General features: G+C 32.1%; 2 protein-coding genes across 6 annotated transcripts in view; one reads left to right on the top strand and one right to left on the bottom strand.

The window, feature by feature from the left end:
• Window positions 1-15,692, top strand: part of LOC122532970 (calcitonin receptor-like) — a 113,826-nt gene that overhangs the window by 70,796 nt on the left and 27,338 nt on the right. The window lies entirely within an intron of this gene.
• LOC122532966 (juvenile hormone esterase-like) lies at window positions 34-14,216 on the bottom strand. Its single transcript, XM_043662201.1, has 8 exons — window positions 14,009-14,216; window positions 7,842-8,130; window positions 6,502-6,687; window positions 6,075-6,274; window positions 4,015-4,171; window positions 2,426-2,758; window positions 992-1,136; window positions 34-348 (listed from the first exon to the last, which is right to left on the bottom strand). Exons 1-8 carry the CDS (start codon window positions 14,147-14,149, stop codon window positions 186-188), a joined length of 1,614 nt encoding a protein of 537 aa, XP_043518136.1. The 5' UTR covers window positions 14,150-14,216; the 3' UTR covers window positions 34-185.

Genomic DNA, 15,692 nt, shown 5'->3' with positions numbered 1-15,692 from the left:
AACGAGCAATGATTAAGATACAAAAAGGAAGTGTTAGCTTGTAAAAAGTGTATTTTATTTTTTCATTAAAAACAGCATATGTATGAACAGCTACGTTGATCAACATAATATCTGGTTGAATAACATAAATTGTTATCTTAATGTTTTTGTTTTATAAATGTTGAATTATTGTGATCTAATACACGTTACAATTTGTTATTAATTTTCTTCCATTTGTGTCTCAGTTCCTCTTTACTGCTGCTTTCCATTCGAAGCGTCTTGTCAATATTCAAATAAATATATTCGTTTCCTTCCGTAATTGGTTGCCAAATTGTTGGAATCAACTCCGTGATCTTTGGTGTTGGATTCCTTCAATAAAAATAAAAATTTCCCACTTTCATTCATTTATTTCATCTTTCGGTAATATAACAAGCACTTGGAGTAATGCTGATTCGGGAATGTAATACATCTTTAATAAGCTTAAAAGCACTTTCACACGGAGATACACATGTATATCGCGGTATTAATATGAAACAGATGTTTGGGATTGAAACATGAAAAGATATTCATGCGGTATTCATATAACTCTGTAGTGCATTTATTTTTTCGTTGAAAATATTTTATTTGAAAGACCACGTTGAACGCGATGTTGAAGAAATGTTACGCAAAAGAATTTGTAAGAAATGTTTTCTGAGAAAGAAACGGAAGTAAACATTGATATGATAAACTATTGATATGTTTTCTATCACAATATATGTCCCCTCGTACGAAAGTGCTCTTAGAGTGGACGAATCTAATAAAGATAATTTTGATAACTTATGCAGAAAATACAATATATGAAATAATTATGAATAATACATAGCGTTAGATTTACATTTAAATCTATATTTTCTGCATGAAAGATTTGCAATTTGTACGTTTCTCGTAAATGTACAAGTACTTTCTCAAGCTGATCCTGAATTTTTAAACGGAGTAAAAGAATACTGAGTGATAAATTTATAAAAAAATTTACCCAGTTTTCGCGAAGTCTGTCCACATTTGAGTTAAATACTCCATAATTCTGAAATCCTCGCTTCCAACCTCGTATTCCTTTATACCTGCGCTTTTTGCTAATTTCGAATAGAACAAATACTGCAAGTCCTCCGCGTGCGTAGTTCCTTTAAACAAATACAAGAAGAACTTTACTTTTCAAAAAAATTCGAGACTGATCCTTGGATCCTTTACGGGCAGTCTAATTTCGACGACTCTTTATGGTTGATTTTCTCGGGGGCAGCTTTCAAAGTTCGTTTAAAGACCCAAGAGTACGACTAAGCTGGAGTTACGACAAGCTTAACAACCTAAACAGATTTTCGTTCATTTTAGCTTCAATGGGGGATACTTGGGTTCTTGATCAACTAGTTTATACTTGAAAGACTCTCATAGATTTCACTAACTTGGAGCTTACGTCAATGGACGAAAGTTACCGTTGCAAAGTTTTGCTAATCTTGTTCGAAATTAATATCAATAAAATATTAATAATAATTTTCTTTTCTTCGATACTTTCTTGAAGTATAACAATATCTTAAACTGTCTTTTTTTTTTAAATTCCTGCAATATGTCTCTATGGAGTATGATCGTAAAGTTTTGGTGAGGATGCGTAGATTGTAAGATTGGTTAAAATTTGAGTGAGAATTGATTTGATCTCGATAATGTTCTTCAGCTTTGAAATACGTTGTTTTTAGTGATGTTTATATTACATTAATTTGTTGTTTGTGAATAAATAAAAAACACGGTGGAGCATATGTACTTTAAAAATTGGGAAATAATACATTTCATGTGTTATTTTCACATCTTGTTTATAATTTCTGTCTTATTTTGGTATTTAATGTGTTGAGAATGAAAACGTAGAACTTCTGAAGTAGATAATTTCACAGTGGTCAGACCTTACGTCGAACGTCAATTTTATGTCGAAATTTACAATCTATTTATACTTCAGTTAATAAAATAACAACAGTTAATAAAATATGCAACATCATATCATTGAATTAGATAAAAGAAGAAGAAACATTTTATCTACGTTTAAGTACAATTTTTTCTACATTTAATTATTGTTACATACGAAACAAATTTTCTAAGAGATAAATAGAGAAGATTTCAGGGAATTTTCTACTTTCAGAAGTTACGAAGGTTTAATCAAAATTCTGTCGTATTTTTACTAGAATAAATTAGAAAAAAACCTTTTAAAAAATCATTTACCAAAATAAGAGTAACTATTAAATAGGTAAATTGTAATTTAAAACATCATTTGCCAAAATAAGAGTAACTATTTTATCTTTCTGCATCTCTGCACCTTTCTTGTTTCTTTTTTTTTTTTTTTTTTGTCACGAAAGAAACGACAAATCTTTTTTTAGTTATGTGTCAGGATATAATTCGAGGTCATAAAAATTTTAATTGAAGTATGAATTACCTGGCAGAGTGATATTAAACAACATTCGAATCAGCGGCTCGTTTGTTTCGTAGCTCAACTTATAGAAATACGTAGGATGAGTGGAATTCTTCATCTGGATATTCACAATATGGTGAATGGCTTTAATGAACATTATGTCGGTTAAATAATCCGCATACTTCTGCATCGTTTTCTCCCCAATTGATTCATTGCCGAAATACAATCGTTTCAAGTCGCTCGAACTAATTCCCTCCTTCTTCAAGTAGGCCTTCGTTTGCTCGGGAATCGCCAGCTCGAAGTTTTCATTGACGTTTCGAATAGCTTCCGCAGAGCCGCAGCTATATTGTCCCGTCGCTGGAAACATACTGAGCTTCAGAATTTTTAACTCTTTTCAATAGCTTAAGAAATGTATATATGTCCTTGCAAATTACATCTTTTTTTAAAAATTGTAATTATTGTTGATCTAAGATATTGCTCTAAAAAGACAACGTAAGCAAAAGTCACTTTTGAATTAGAATTTGAATTGAATTAGAACTCTAAAATAGTGCAGCATGTGCAGAATTTTAGCTTATTTCGCATTCAATGGTCGGAGGTACGTGTGACTCGGTATCTCCGAAGGATGACAGAATGACGTTGATAGAAAAATCAGTTTTTTGACAGGAACTCACCAATGTTCATCCTGAGCGTACCAAGCTAGCAAGAAAAGTTAAAACAAAGCGAAAAAAAAAAAAACAGATTACATAGACAGACTCAAGAGACGCAAATTTCCAAATTGTGACTTGGACAAATTTTACTAACAGTCAACCTACAATCAGTGTATTTTTATACAAATCGTTCAAGTCAATAGTTGTTATTTGTTAAACAAAACTCAATCAAGTTAGTTCAATCCTCCGTACACGCATTGTGGCTACATTCCAACAATTTAGTCATTCACATTTGAACATTTAGACAAAAACTTTACTGTGAATTTCTGGACATCTACCATGCAAATTGTTAAGTAATATTTTTTTGAATGGTAAGAATGTAAGATTTGAAAGAATGAAAACTTGCATTTAGTAGCAATTTAAATTGCAACGATCCAATGAAATTAAAAAAAGAAAAAATTGACTTGAAAACAGAAGGTGTTGTAACGTGGTAGGATACATGGAAGTGACTTGATGAAAACCCGTTTAGAAGAGTGTATTAAACCCATAAGCACTCGCTGTATTACACTCACCAAAATACTTAAATAGCCAAGATGTCACAGGTATTCACAGTCATGCAAAGAGTCATATTCACAATTACTCAAAATCAAACACATTGTTATACTCACTCAGTCTAAGCAATAAGCACTCAACTTCAAGCAAGTTATCAAAAATCCTGATTGAAAATGCATTCAGCTATCATTCTATGTCATCTTGTTTTCGAATCATCCCCTCTCTTTCTCTCTTTTTTGTATTGAGTTCAACTCACAGCTCGTATCATGGTCAAAGAATCATCAGAAAAAATACAGCTGGTCCATTCTGCCCGTCTAATTAAATAATTTAAACATTGCCATTCTGTCAAATTGCAAGGTGTAAACTTTGTGTGCTGTGGGATAGTGTGCTTGTACACAAGAAACGTGAACTTACAGTTTAGAAAAAAGCTGCCTTCGTTTGCATTGAAACCGACAAGAAGAGGTACTTTGACGCCTGCTTTGCTCATTTCTACCGGATGTTGAGGTATAAATGGATTCGGAGACTTAGCATCGATGCCTGGTCCAAACGTTGTGTACAGAACGTAACGTTCCTGCAAGAGTCACCCATAGAAACATAGAGCAACGTTTCAGTTTAATTTCCGGAAGGGGTATATGAAATTTTTGGCACAAGCATCCCATTGGATGTAAAATGACGTTTCGATCGACTATTAATCAAACATTGACGAAAATTTCACGGTGAAATTTACTTCTCCTCCTCGCACAATATTGAATATGTTATTATCGCGGTGAACGTTGCTTAATGATACCCAGTAACCAAATAATTTTGCTGTCACTGGAGAAACGATTATCTTTACTTTAACTAACTATTTTTCTTAACTGACGTTAATTAATTTAACTAATTATTTTTTTTCGCGATCGTAGCTGATATATTTTAAAAGCCGAACTTAAAGAATAGAAGATACATTTGAAAGAACATCTTTGGTTGGGAAATATTTAATGAAATAAATGTAACATATGTGTACGTCATTTTTATAATTTTTGAAAAATATTTAGAAACGTTTAAAGAATGGGAAAATTATTTCGAAATGAATCTAATGAAGATGGAGTTAGTTGAAATTGCACTATGTTCCTACATGAAAGAAAAAAAGAGTTAAAAGTATAAAACAAAATTTTTCATTAAAATTAAATTAAACTAATTTATAACATATAAAACTAATGATAACGCATGGAGACTAGAATAAATCTGAAAGAAAGAACGCGATGTGACAATCTTTTACTAGCTAATAAACAAGGTATAGTTTCAACGAGCTATCATTTTCAGTTCGTTACGTCATAGCGCATAAAACAGCTGAGTAATGCAATTAAAATTATAGCGACTATTAATGCTTGATATTAGAGTTTAACGGTGGAACAAGTTTGGTAACATCTGTTGCTTTCAGCAGAAAAATCGATGTCAGATTATTCATTTAAAGTTGAATTGCACCCCCGTTATAACTAATACTTTTTAATGAAACTTCTCGGTAGGGAATCATGAGAATCTGTTTGGGAAATTAGAAACACTAATTGAAAATTGAAACGTGTATCGCTGCATCGATCGAAATTTCCTGAGGTTTGTTTCATGGATTTCTGAATCGGTCATAGTTGGGTTTTTTTCTTTTTTTTACTAAATGATTCTTTTTTCTGTTTTATAAGTTCCGGAATTTTCTAGCATATTGGATCGTTTACTTTATGTCTGTCTGTTGTATGAAATTAATGTTTCTTGCAGCACCCACGGTTCTTTATTCTTTACCTGCAATTTAAGGATTCAATTTTCAATGTGGTTCTTATCAAAGTGATAAAGTTGTATAATTATAAATAATTATAATCACAACATAGCGCCATCCTTCTTATTAAATCATATTAAATTATAAACCATAATTATTGGGAACTTGGTTGCGAAACATTGCAACTGACTGCAGTTGCGATTAAAACGATGATATTCGTATTGAAATGTGGTGTGTGCTTATAACATACGATTCATTAACGAAAGAACATTCTAGTTCCATAATCAAATTAACAATTCTATAACGAACCAAATCCTAATTAACACATCTGAAATCGGATTATCGCTAATAACGCTAATATCCCTCTGAAAATAATCACCGAAGTTAAAAATGAGTCGAAACGGAGAAGAATGTAATTAAATTAAGAATTATCAAAAGAAGATGTTTTTAATTTTGTCTCTCCCTCCAAAAGGAGGAATAATTTTCTAATGTAACACATTTCATTCACCATTAATTAAAAATTCTAAATATTTCTCGCCATTAATTGAAAACTCTAAATACTTTTCACTCTGGAATGGTTCTATACGCAAGGAGAAAATTTTCAATTTCACGTTGCCCTTCATCCAGCCTTTCAATCTCAGAAATGTAAACTGTGATTTTGTCTTTAGAAACAACCGGAGACTCTCGTTTTCGGTAATAACTATCTCTCTATCCTTATCACAGGACTTACCTGTGGCGTGAGAAGCTTACGTTCGGTGGCCACGAGCTTTTGTACATCTATCGTTCTCAGAAACTCGACTACAGTCTCAGGATCTGTGGAAGATTCGCCAAGTTCCGCGGCCAGCAGGAACGCGTACTTGCTCGGTTCCTTGATCGAAGCCCAAGGGCAAAGCGCCGCTCCACTTTGTATGATTGCTTTGTGGAATAATCCTGTACAAGACAAATTAAATCTTACCAAGATCTTTTCTATCGTTTCAATTTTTTTTTTCAATTTCGATCAACGAAGATGTGGAAGACATCTGACCTTAGAAGTTTATTTACAATCATGCCGAGAAAGATTCCTTGCTGTTTGATCAATTTAAACGTGTAATTATCCAAGTGTGTTGCGTGTAAATGATGTCCAGATAGAACCGTCGAAACGGTATTTTAAATAGTACCTTGAGACAATGGAGATATGGTTAAGTAATGGACCGAGGCACCGCCAGCGCTTTCTCCGAATATAGTGACATTGTTGGGATCTCCATCAAAGCTCGAGATATTTTCCTGTACCCATTTCAGGGCCATCACTTGGTCCTTTAAACCTTGATTACCTGTAGCGACTTCGTGTTCCAAATTCAGAAAGCCTGCAACAAGAAATACGAGGATTACAAATGAAAGACGATATTAATTTGTAATCTTTAATATTAAAAAGTAAAGTTTGATACTTGCTATGATAATTGAAAGTTTTCTGAACTATTCATAGCTATTATTTTTAATTATTAATTATTACCGATATCAGAATCTCTTTATTATTAATTATTACTGATAGAATCTGAATTGTCTCTTGGTTTATCTTTATAACATGATCAAATTCAAGTTCAATTTTGCCAAGAGCAAATTTATTTAATTATATATTACAGATTAAAATAATATAATTAATTATATTATTAACTAATATTGATATATAATTAATATATAGTGTTAAATTGAATTTATTGATTTTTTGAACTAGTAAAATAGAAACTCTGACATATAATATTGAGCATAAAAGCATCAAATAAAAAAGTATGGTTTAAATTTAAACGATCCTTGAACAAGATCCATTTATTTTTTTATGCTTTGATCATTTTTTGCGTTTTAACGCTCGACGTTTTCCCACCAGTTTCGTTTCGCATGGAACGTCTAAAATATTAGTGATAAATGACTTTCGGATAAAACACATTGTAGCAAAGACGTTGAATTTTTCTTGGGAATTGCTTTTGTCATTTGATTGAGCGATAAGGTCACTGTACTGTACGGGAAAAGCAGGAATTCTCTTTTCAGTGGTAAACCTGTTTCTTGCGCGCATTCTGCCTTTTTACATGCCACTGTAGACCAAAAACGTTACGACCATCAACTCAAGTAAAAAAAAAAAAAAAAAAAGGAAAACGTGACGGAAGAATAATTCATCAATAAGCGACATCTCTAATTTGCAAATCAACTCGTTACACATTTTCATCAAATTTTCAGTTTGAATGTTTGTCATTCAACCGAACGTGTAACGAAACTTTCGTGAAAGATATATTGGAATACATTTCATCTTCATTTGGATATTTCGTATATTTTGTTTTCGTTCGCTGCATTTTCCCCCGGATGAAATCCAATAATAACCCAATAGTCGGAATAATCCGACCTATGCGAGATAAATGATAGTTTCTCCTCCTAGACCACGTTACTATTATTCCATCGATCACTTCTGCACCGTTGATAAAATGCGGGACAAGATAACACCAGGTGATGCGAATGACAGCTTACTTACCCAAGACACCGAGCCTGTAATTAATCGCGACTAAAACAACGTCTTTTCGCATGAAGTACTCGGGCCCGTAGACTTCGTCGTCGCCTGATCCTTCTATGAACGCACCGCCATGAATCCACACCATCACCGACATTCTCGGCGCTTGGTGCGTTATTGGTTTGTACACGTTCAAGTAGAGGCAGTCTTCGCTTCCGCGCAATTGATGCTGGAACATGTCCTTCTGGACGCAAATATCGCTGTACTTTGAAGCGTTTCTCACGTCTGTCCATGGTTCTGCGGGTTCTGGATCCTAGTTGGAGGAGAGGAAAAAAGAAAGCATGATGAAAATTTAAGTCCTGAAAAATTCCAAGTCCGAGAAGAGAGAGAGAAAGAGAGAGAATTTCAGGGGAATTTCAGATATTTTTCAATCGTGTTAGGAGATGAATTTTAGACACGGTGTCGAGAGAAACGAGGAACATTTATGTGGCAGAGGGAATTTCAGTGAGCGAAGAATTTTGGCCGAATATTGGTAGTAATCTGAGATTTTCGACGAAAAACTCGGAATGAAATTTGTGGAATTCTTTCGCGAGAGAAGGAAGAAATTCGTTTTAAGCGTGGCGATCGAAGGGGCGAAAGTCTCGCGAGTCAGAGGGGAATTTCATGTATTATTTTATTGAATATCCGTAGGAATTTGGAAAATTCTCTGACGATAATAAAAAGTAACGTGTTACGTCAAGTAAAATGCAAAACAAGACAGTGTCAGTGTCTGGAATTTCATGAGTTCTCGATCTCACTTTATTTGTAATATAACTCATATTTTACAATTAAATGCAGAGAAAATAGCATCTATCGTTGTCCCAGATCCATCATTATGTCTATATCTCATGCCTTACTTCCTTTCTCGCTTCTTTTTTTCTTCTCTCCTTTTCGTTAATTAAACCAGCCTCTTAATCGCGTTTCTACACTACATTATCGACTTTATATAATAGAAACGACGTTTCTATTAGCTTAGATTAAATATGTATTATACATATCTCGTAATTGACTTAAGACGTACTGTTATATAAGCTATATTTTACAATTGCAATGCCTACCTTGCGGAGAATGACTCAAGTAACAATTTCACGCGTGATCGCGTGAGAAGCATAATACGCGAATAAGATCTATGTTATTACAAATTATTGCGAAGTTCATCTAACAAAGGTCATTTCGTGCAAGAATTTCGTGAGATGAACAGTGTCGTTTTTTGACATAAAATTTTTGTCGGAGCATGTTACATTAAACAGAGCATAATCCACGCTTTTCTAAAAGTCTATTATTTACGGATGAGAGCTGTTTCTCCAATAACAATCTTCTCAATTGTAAAAATTCTCACATTATGATCCAAAGGTTCAACTAATGTCAATGTATAGACGTATGGGGCTTGTTAGAAGTATGTATTTCTTAGCGGTGTGTGTAAAAAGATAGGACTAATAATGTTATTACGTAAGAATATATTTATTTCCGATCTTGGTCTTACTTCGAAGCAAATGTTTATTCAACAAGTCATGCAAGAATGTTTTTTCATTAGGAACGAAATAATACCTGCTATATGCAATTACTGTATTGCGTGCGATGTAAATAGTGGAAATGATGTTGACTTCTACGATTATTTAATATACACATACTTAAAACGTGCCATTCGATTTTCCAATTGAATATGGATCTTAAATTAACCAAAGCCATTTATATGTTTCATACATTTTATATATTTCATACGAAATATATACAATTATCACAACTTAGAATTGAATGAATAGTAAAAGTAAAATAAAAGCTAATACGTTGCAGTTTTATTTTGGAAACGACAAACTTTTTAAAACAACGTAAACAACGTTGTCAATCAAATTCAGAAGGAAAGAGCAGTGCTTATGATTTTTAATAACCATCAGTTTCAATTGATAAAACCATAGAACTGAAAACGTGTCCTTCTCCTCGAATCGTATAACTTTTCTAGTAAATACAAGCATAAAAATTCGAGTATCATAAATATCATAAATCAAACAAACAACATGAGCTTGAGAATAGTTTTGCGAACAGTTTGCGAACAATTCGAGCCAGTGAACCCAGCATATGGTTACATCCGTGCGAACTTCGCGTGGTAATCACTCGAAGAAAGTTTCCGAAAATATTTAAACGAATTCAACAGAATTTAACAGAGTTGCCTTCATCTTGGAACTCAGGAACCAATGAATCGAAGAGATCTTAGCTTGATTCACAGATAGAAATCGTTTAGATAGACTCTCGTTAGAAACAATTTGTCATTCGAAGGAAACACGATCTCTCCGACAATTGGAAAAAAAAAACGTTCACACAAATAAATAACTTTGATGTTTAACGTGCTCATTTTTCCAATCCGTTTGTAAAAATCCATGGACTATGTCCAACTTCAAGTCATTATTAACCGCGTCACGCGAGCAATTATTACAGAGACATAAAAAAATTTTATTGACAGGTAATGATGTTTGTCGGAAATTCGCTTATTATTAACATTTTTTTTGCAATAACAAGCATAATCTCTATGCAAATTATAACAATACTCTCTTACTATGCGAACAAATAAGAATAGAATATTAGCAAGAAGCTAGTGTGCTTTAGTTATCCGATCAAAATTCTATTGTATATTATATTTCAAACATACATAGTGCATCGAATGTAGTGTAACTGTTACATAAAATAGTATAAAATGTAGTATACAGAGTGTTTCCGAGCTCGTGGTACAACTGGCCAGGATGCGAGTCTACATTTAAAAATAAGTCGAAAAAAGAGAGACTAAAATTTTCTCATATGACGTTTCGTATGCTTGATGTTTAGTTAATTCCAAACGAGCTACATTGATTAACATGGTACAAAAAATACATATCTCATTCCACTTAAAAATATGGAAGTGAGCTTCAGATAACTTTGTGTTGCCTCTTCTATAAAGAGACTGCGCCTCTCCATCTATATATTACTGTCATATTATGGCACCGTCTGGTCGTAAACAATTTTTGTTAATGAAATTTTTTCAAAAACTGTCTTTAAGAACAACGGAGATTGTTCGTAGAATGATCAAGTTTATATGTATAAATAACACGGGTAAAAATTATGTAATACTTTTAACTGAATTTCATTTATAGAAGATTTATTACAAAATTTATAATATTTCAAATTACGTTGGAAAGGAAAATGAAAATTTGTTCGTTTATTTTAAAATATATATCGTTTGCAATTCAATCGTTGATAAACGAGGTCAATTTATTTCAAAACAAATTCGACAAACAAATTTTAAATACGTACTCACTGTTTAACTTGTGCATCAGTATTTCGCTATTTAATTTCAATATGAATAAAAAATACATGAATTTGCATACATCAGTAAAATGTATTGATAATATACTGCTGAAAAATTAATGAATTCAAAGAAAAATATTCTCAAGGTGCGTGTATCATCTCATCTTGAAAATAAAAGACGTTGTAATAAGAATGAGCTGCTGTGTTTGCGGCATACTCAGGATTTAGTGTCGGTCGCCGGATTTAGAGTCAGTTAAAGGGGTTCCTTTGGTAATTAGTTTAATAATTTCTTTGGCGAAGGGTCCGAGTAGAATGACCCTGTTAAGCCGAGACAATAGATTAATAAGGAAATTTGTTAATCTAAATTTGTTCATTGCTGTGGGATCTGATGGAAGAATATTTACTCGTGCACATTTTTGCATATTGTTTTTGAAGCTGCGGACAATAATACATAATTTATAAGATCTTACTGTAATATTTATAAGTAGATACTTCAATTACTAATTAATTATGTTCAATATTAATCAATTATCGTTCAATATGTATTTTGTATTTCTTACCTAACGGCTACACACATATCTAAAGCAATTAATATTTATATCCCCTTATTGAAAACTTCGTTGTCGATAGAAATGTTATATGAAATTTTAAATTTCGTGGTCGATAGAAATATTCATACTTTGTTTCATTATTATATAATTTGATCAATTTCAAAGTAAAATTAAACGTCAATACATTTAATCGTAAATTTAACGTCGCGTTAACGTCAGATAAACCATGATCTAGCCTATCTACGCAAAACTTAACCCTGACCACTGATGTGACCTATTGAAAATGATACGTGCCTTTACTTGTTCTATTATCCCGAATTGTCTATGTGCAGAGTATGGTAATAGCAGTGCTTGTGTCACTGTATTAGCGACCAAAATTAGTTCCATTCCATTGATCGGCATATTAATATATCGACCAATTTAATTATTACCATATTTCCATCATTACATTATTTTAACATGTTTTTCCAAATATTCCTTCGTTATCAATCTAATCTGATATCTTAATAATTTGATAAATTATATCTTATCCAGTTATATATTATCGTCTAATTGAATTATTTTATTAATTTTTGATTTCAACAAACAATGATTTCTCGACAGATAAGATAATAGCTTTGAAAATACTGATATCTGTTTTAATAATGGTAATAGTAATTTTGAATTTTTGTTTTTGATAAAGCATTTAAAAGCCTATTTCTTTTCTTTCATCATAGAATAAAGTTGACAAAGTTTCGTGGAAAAAACATGAGACACCCTATCAGAAATCTTAGAGCAAGCGCTATATCTGTTTCAAAATTGAGAAAATTAAATAATAATCTAACTCTGTATAATAAACAATTCATAAAGTGTTGACACATTGATAATTGCATTATAAAATTCGATGTATTATAAAAATTCTGTTATCTAATACTGATAAATAATAGACTGTGGATTTTTGTGCATTTTTAAATTTCAACGAACATTACTAAAGAAATGAGAGCTAAACAGAAATTTGTTTCATGTACTAAATATCATAATGAATATTCTATTTTGAATGTTTTATATATCCTTGCGTATTATATGCATTCCATGCATTTTTGCATCTTTCAGTTTCCCGTGAATGCATGAAAATCCGCATAATGTATGAAAAGTGTTCTAATACTCTTGAACAAGATTATCATCATAAGTAAATCTGGACTTGTAGAGTCCAAAAGAATTCCTATCTTTTCTTTATCTAAATATTACATTTTTTTCCATCGAATCAAAAAACATGAAACATTCACAATTAATTTTTGCGATTTTCTATCAAATAGAAGAGGAATAAAACGAATCATGATTCTGTATTGTCACAACAATGATTATAGGGACGTAATGGAACTTCACGGTCGGATTGTTTCGACTCTACTCAGTCGTTAGCGGTGGCATTGCGTACAAATTTTATCCAAAGAAAAAAACAAATGTTTCCATAAAATCTCCTATAAAATTTTATCCAAATTTTCCAACTAAACTCTCCTTAAACTTTCGAGACACGAAACGTCCACGTCTATCTAATATACAAAAATGGAGTTTATACTCGTTTTGCAAATTTATAAACGTTATTACTGATTCTTTTTTTTTCATGGACAAATGAAGGAAAAATACGACGAGAGATGAGAGACTTACAATTCTTAGAACTTCGTGGTAATTGGCTTCGAGTGTAATGAAATCTTGAAATTCACTTTAAATCGAAGGTAGATTCGCGTAAAAATTTTATCCAAAGAAAAAAACAAATGTTTCCATAAAACCTCCTATAAAATTTTATCCAAATTTTCCAACGAAACTCTCCTTAAACTTTCGATTCGGGACACGAAACGTTCACGTCTATCTAATATACAAAAATGGAGTTTATACTCGTTTTGCAAATTTATAAACGTTATTACTGATTCTTTTTTTTTCATGGACAAATGAAGGAAAAATACGACGAGAGATGAGAGACTTACAATTCTTAGAACTTCGTGGTAATTGGCTTCGAGTGTAATGAAATCTTGAAATTCACTTTAAATCGAAGGTAGATTCGCGTAAAAATTTTATCCAAAGAAAAAAACAAATGTTTCCATAAAACCTCCTATAAAATTTTATCCAAATTTTCCAACTAAACTCTCCTTAAACTTTCGATTCGGGACACGAAACGTTCACGTCTATCTAATATACAAAAATGGAGTTTATACTCGTTTTGCAAATTTATCAACGTTGTTACTGATTCTTTTTTTTCATGGACAAATGAAGGAAAAGTACGACGAGAGATGAGAGAGTTACAATTCTTAGAACTTCGTGGTAATTGGCTTCGAGTGTAATGAAATTCACCTTGAATCGAAGGGGGCCTAGCGGTGGTTTCGCGTACGGGATACCACGAAACGCCAAATACTCGTCACCGTAGCTGGTCTTCTCGATAATGCCACGCAATCGGCCCTGCTTCACCCGTATCACGGTATTCTCACACGCCATCCTCAAATGAAGTAACTTTCTACCAGTCACGGTTCTAACTGAGCCGTTAACTCCCTGTCACTGTTGTATTAAATAAGACCGTGTCTCCTGACTTATTACAGTGAGCATGGGTGGGGATTGTGACTTAACGATCTGATTAACTCGCGAAGAACGGATTATGAACAATGATGTGCACACACGTACCGATTTTTATGATTACGCTGCGTTAGGTCACAGCGATTGGGTCAACGTTGGCCGATGGAGGGTTAAGGCTCGTTTAGAGCCACGCGCTGTCTGCATAAATTGTTCGACGATTTACTAGCAATTGACATTGATATGGAAAATGAAAAAATTGGACAGGAAAATTTTTTTCACATCATTATTATTTTATATATGATATTTTTTCTATAATTCTTTCATTAAAGCAACTTGAAAAGATTATTTGAGTTCACGTTTAAACGAGTTGCAATCAGAACTGTAAGTAATTATGTTTGAAATTATGACGATAGATCTCAAGAAGTTACAAACTTGGTTTCGAAAGTAAAACATCATGCATATAATAATGGAAGAAGGAAGCTCATTTTCTACGGTGACTTGTTAATTGAAAATTAATATTGGTTAGTATCGACTAGTTTCTTCCCCTCTCGTTGATTAACTGTCAACTAATATCGATTGACATTTTATTAAGTACGGAAACTATTTCTTCGAAGTAGGATGATAGTTTCTAATTTGTACTTCGTATTCTATTATACAAAGATGCATGTCGATTGAGTGCAACAACATTGCATCACTCTGCAAAATACTTCCTGATATCTTATCGTGAAATAGCAATATGATAGAAAAATGTTACTAAGTACAGGAAAATATAGCTAATCGGAAGAAAGATTACGATTATTAAAATGAAATTATCATTCATAAATATTTTATCGCAATAAATTCATCAATAACAGTTATATTTTCGTTTCTTTATTTTAGAAAATTTTTCAAATTTCTGTATCTTCGTCACGCGCTTTTACGTATTTTCAGTGACTTTCAAATGAATGATCGTTCACTGTTATCATCAAATACAGTTAACATGTAATGAAACCTAATATCCCATTAATTTGATATTAATATTCGATTTTCGAAAAAGTTAATTTTCAGGTAAAGTATAGTTACTTAATATTGTAAGATATAGGAAGATTGATTAGATTTTTTATTATAATAATTTACTTATTGCACAATGTAGATTATCACTGCCATTCTGCTTAAATATCGAAAGCTCTAAGTGATAAGATAATAAAATTTGGTTAGGAAAAAGTGTATAAAATATGTATTTCTGGTTCTCACTTGATATTTTTGTTTCATTTAAATAATATTGTAAAAATAGAAAAGAATGATAATCTCGGTTATCAGATCGACATTTATTTTTCCATCGATCCGAAAATTCATTTTAACAAATAGGAAAATAATTTTATTGAGAGAAGTAGTTCTATTAAAGTGATCAGGATATTTAATATTATCGGAGTTGTTATTTTATTTCTACTTTACACAATATTTTAATTTCTAATTTCTGTTAGTAATT

This window comes from Frieseomelitta varia, unplaced genomic scaffold (assembly GCF_011392965.1).
Source record: "Frieseomelitta varia isolate USP_RPSP 00005682 unplaced genomic scaffold, Fvar_1.2 scaffold_485, whole genome shotgun sequence".
Classification (NCBI taxonomy): domain Eukaryota; kingdom Metazoa; phylum Arthropoda; class Insecta; order Hymenoptera; family Apidae; genus Frieseomelitta; species Frieseomelitta varia.
Note: the sequence above shows the minus strand (reverse complement) of the source record. Positions and strands in the feature narration are given on the sequence as shown.

What these genes read in the sequence shown, in the direction of transcription:
- LOC122532966 (XM_043662201.1), bottom strand. Translation starts at nt 14,149, where the DNA reads ATGGCGTGTGAGAATACCGTGATACGGGTGAAGCAGGGCCGATTGCGT. An exon ending in CATATCTCCATTGTCTCAAG is followed by an intron (nt 6,275 to 6,501) that starts GTACTATTTAAA and finishes TGTCTTGTACAG; the next exon opens with GATTATTCCACAAAGCAATC. An exon ending in GTTTAATATCACTCTGCCAG is followed by an intron (nt 1,137 to 2,425) that starts GTAATTCATACT and finishes ATTTGTTTAAAG; the next exon opens with GAACTACGCACGCGGAGGAC.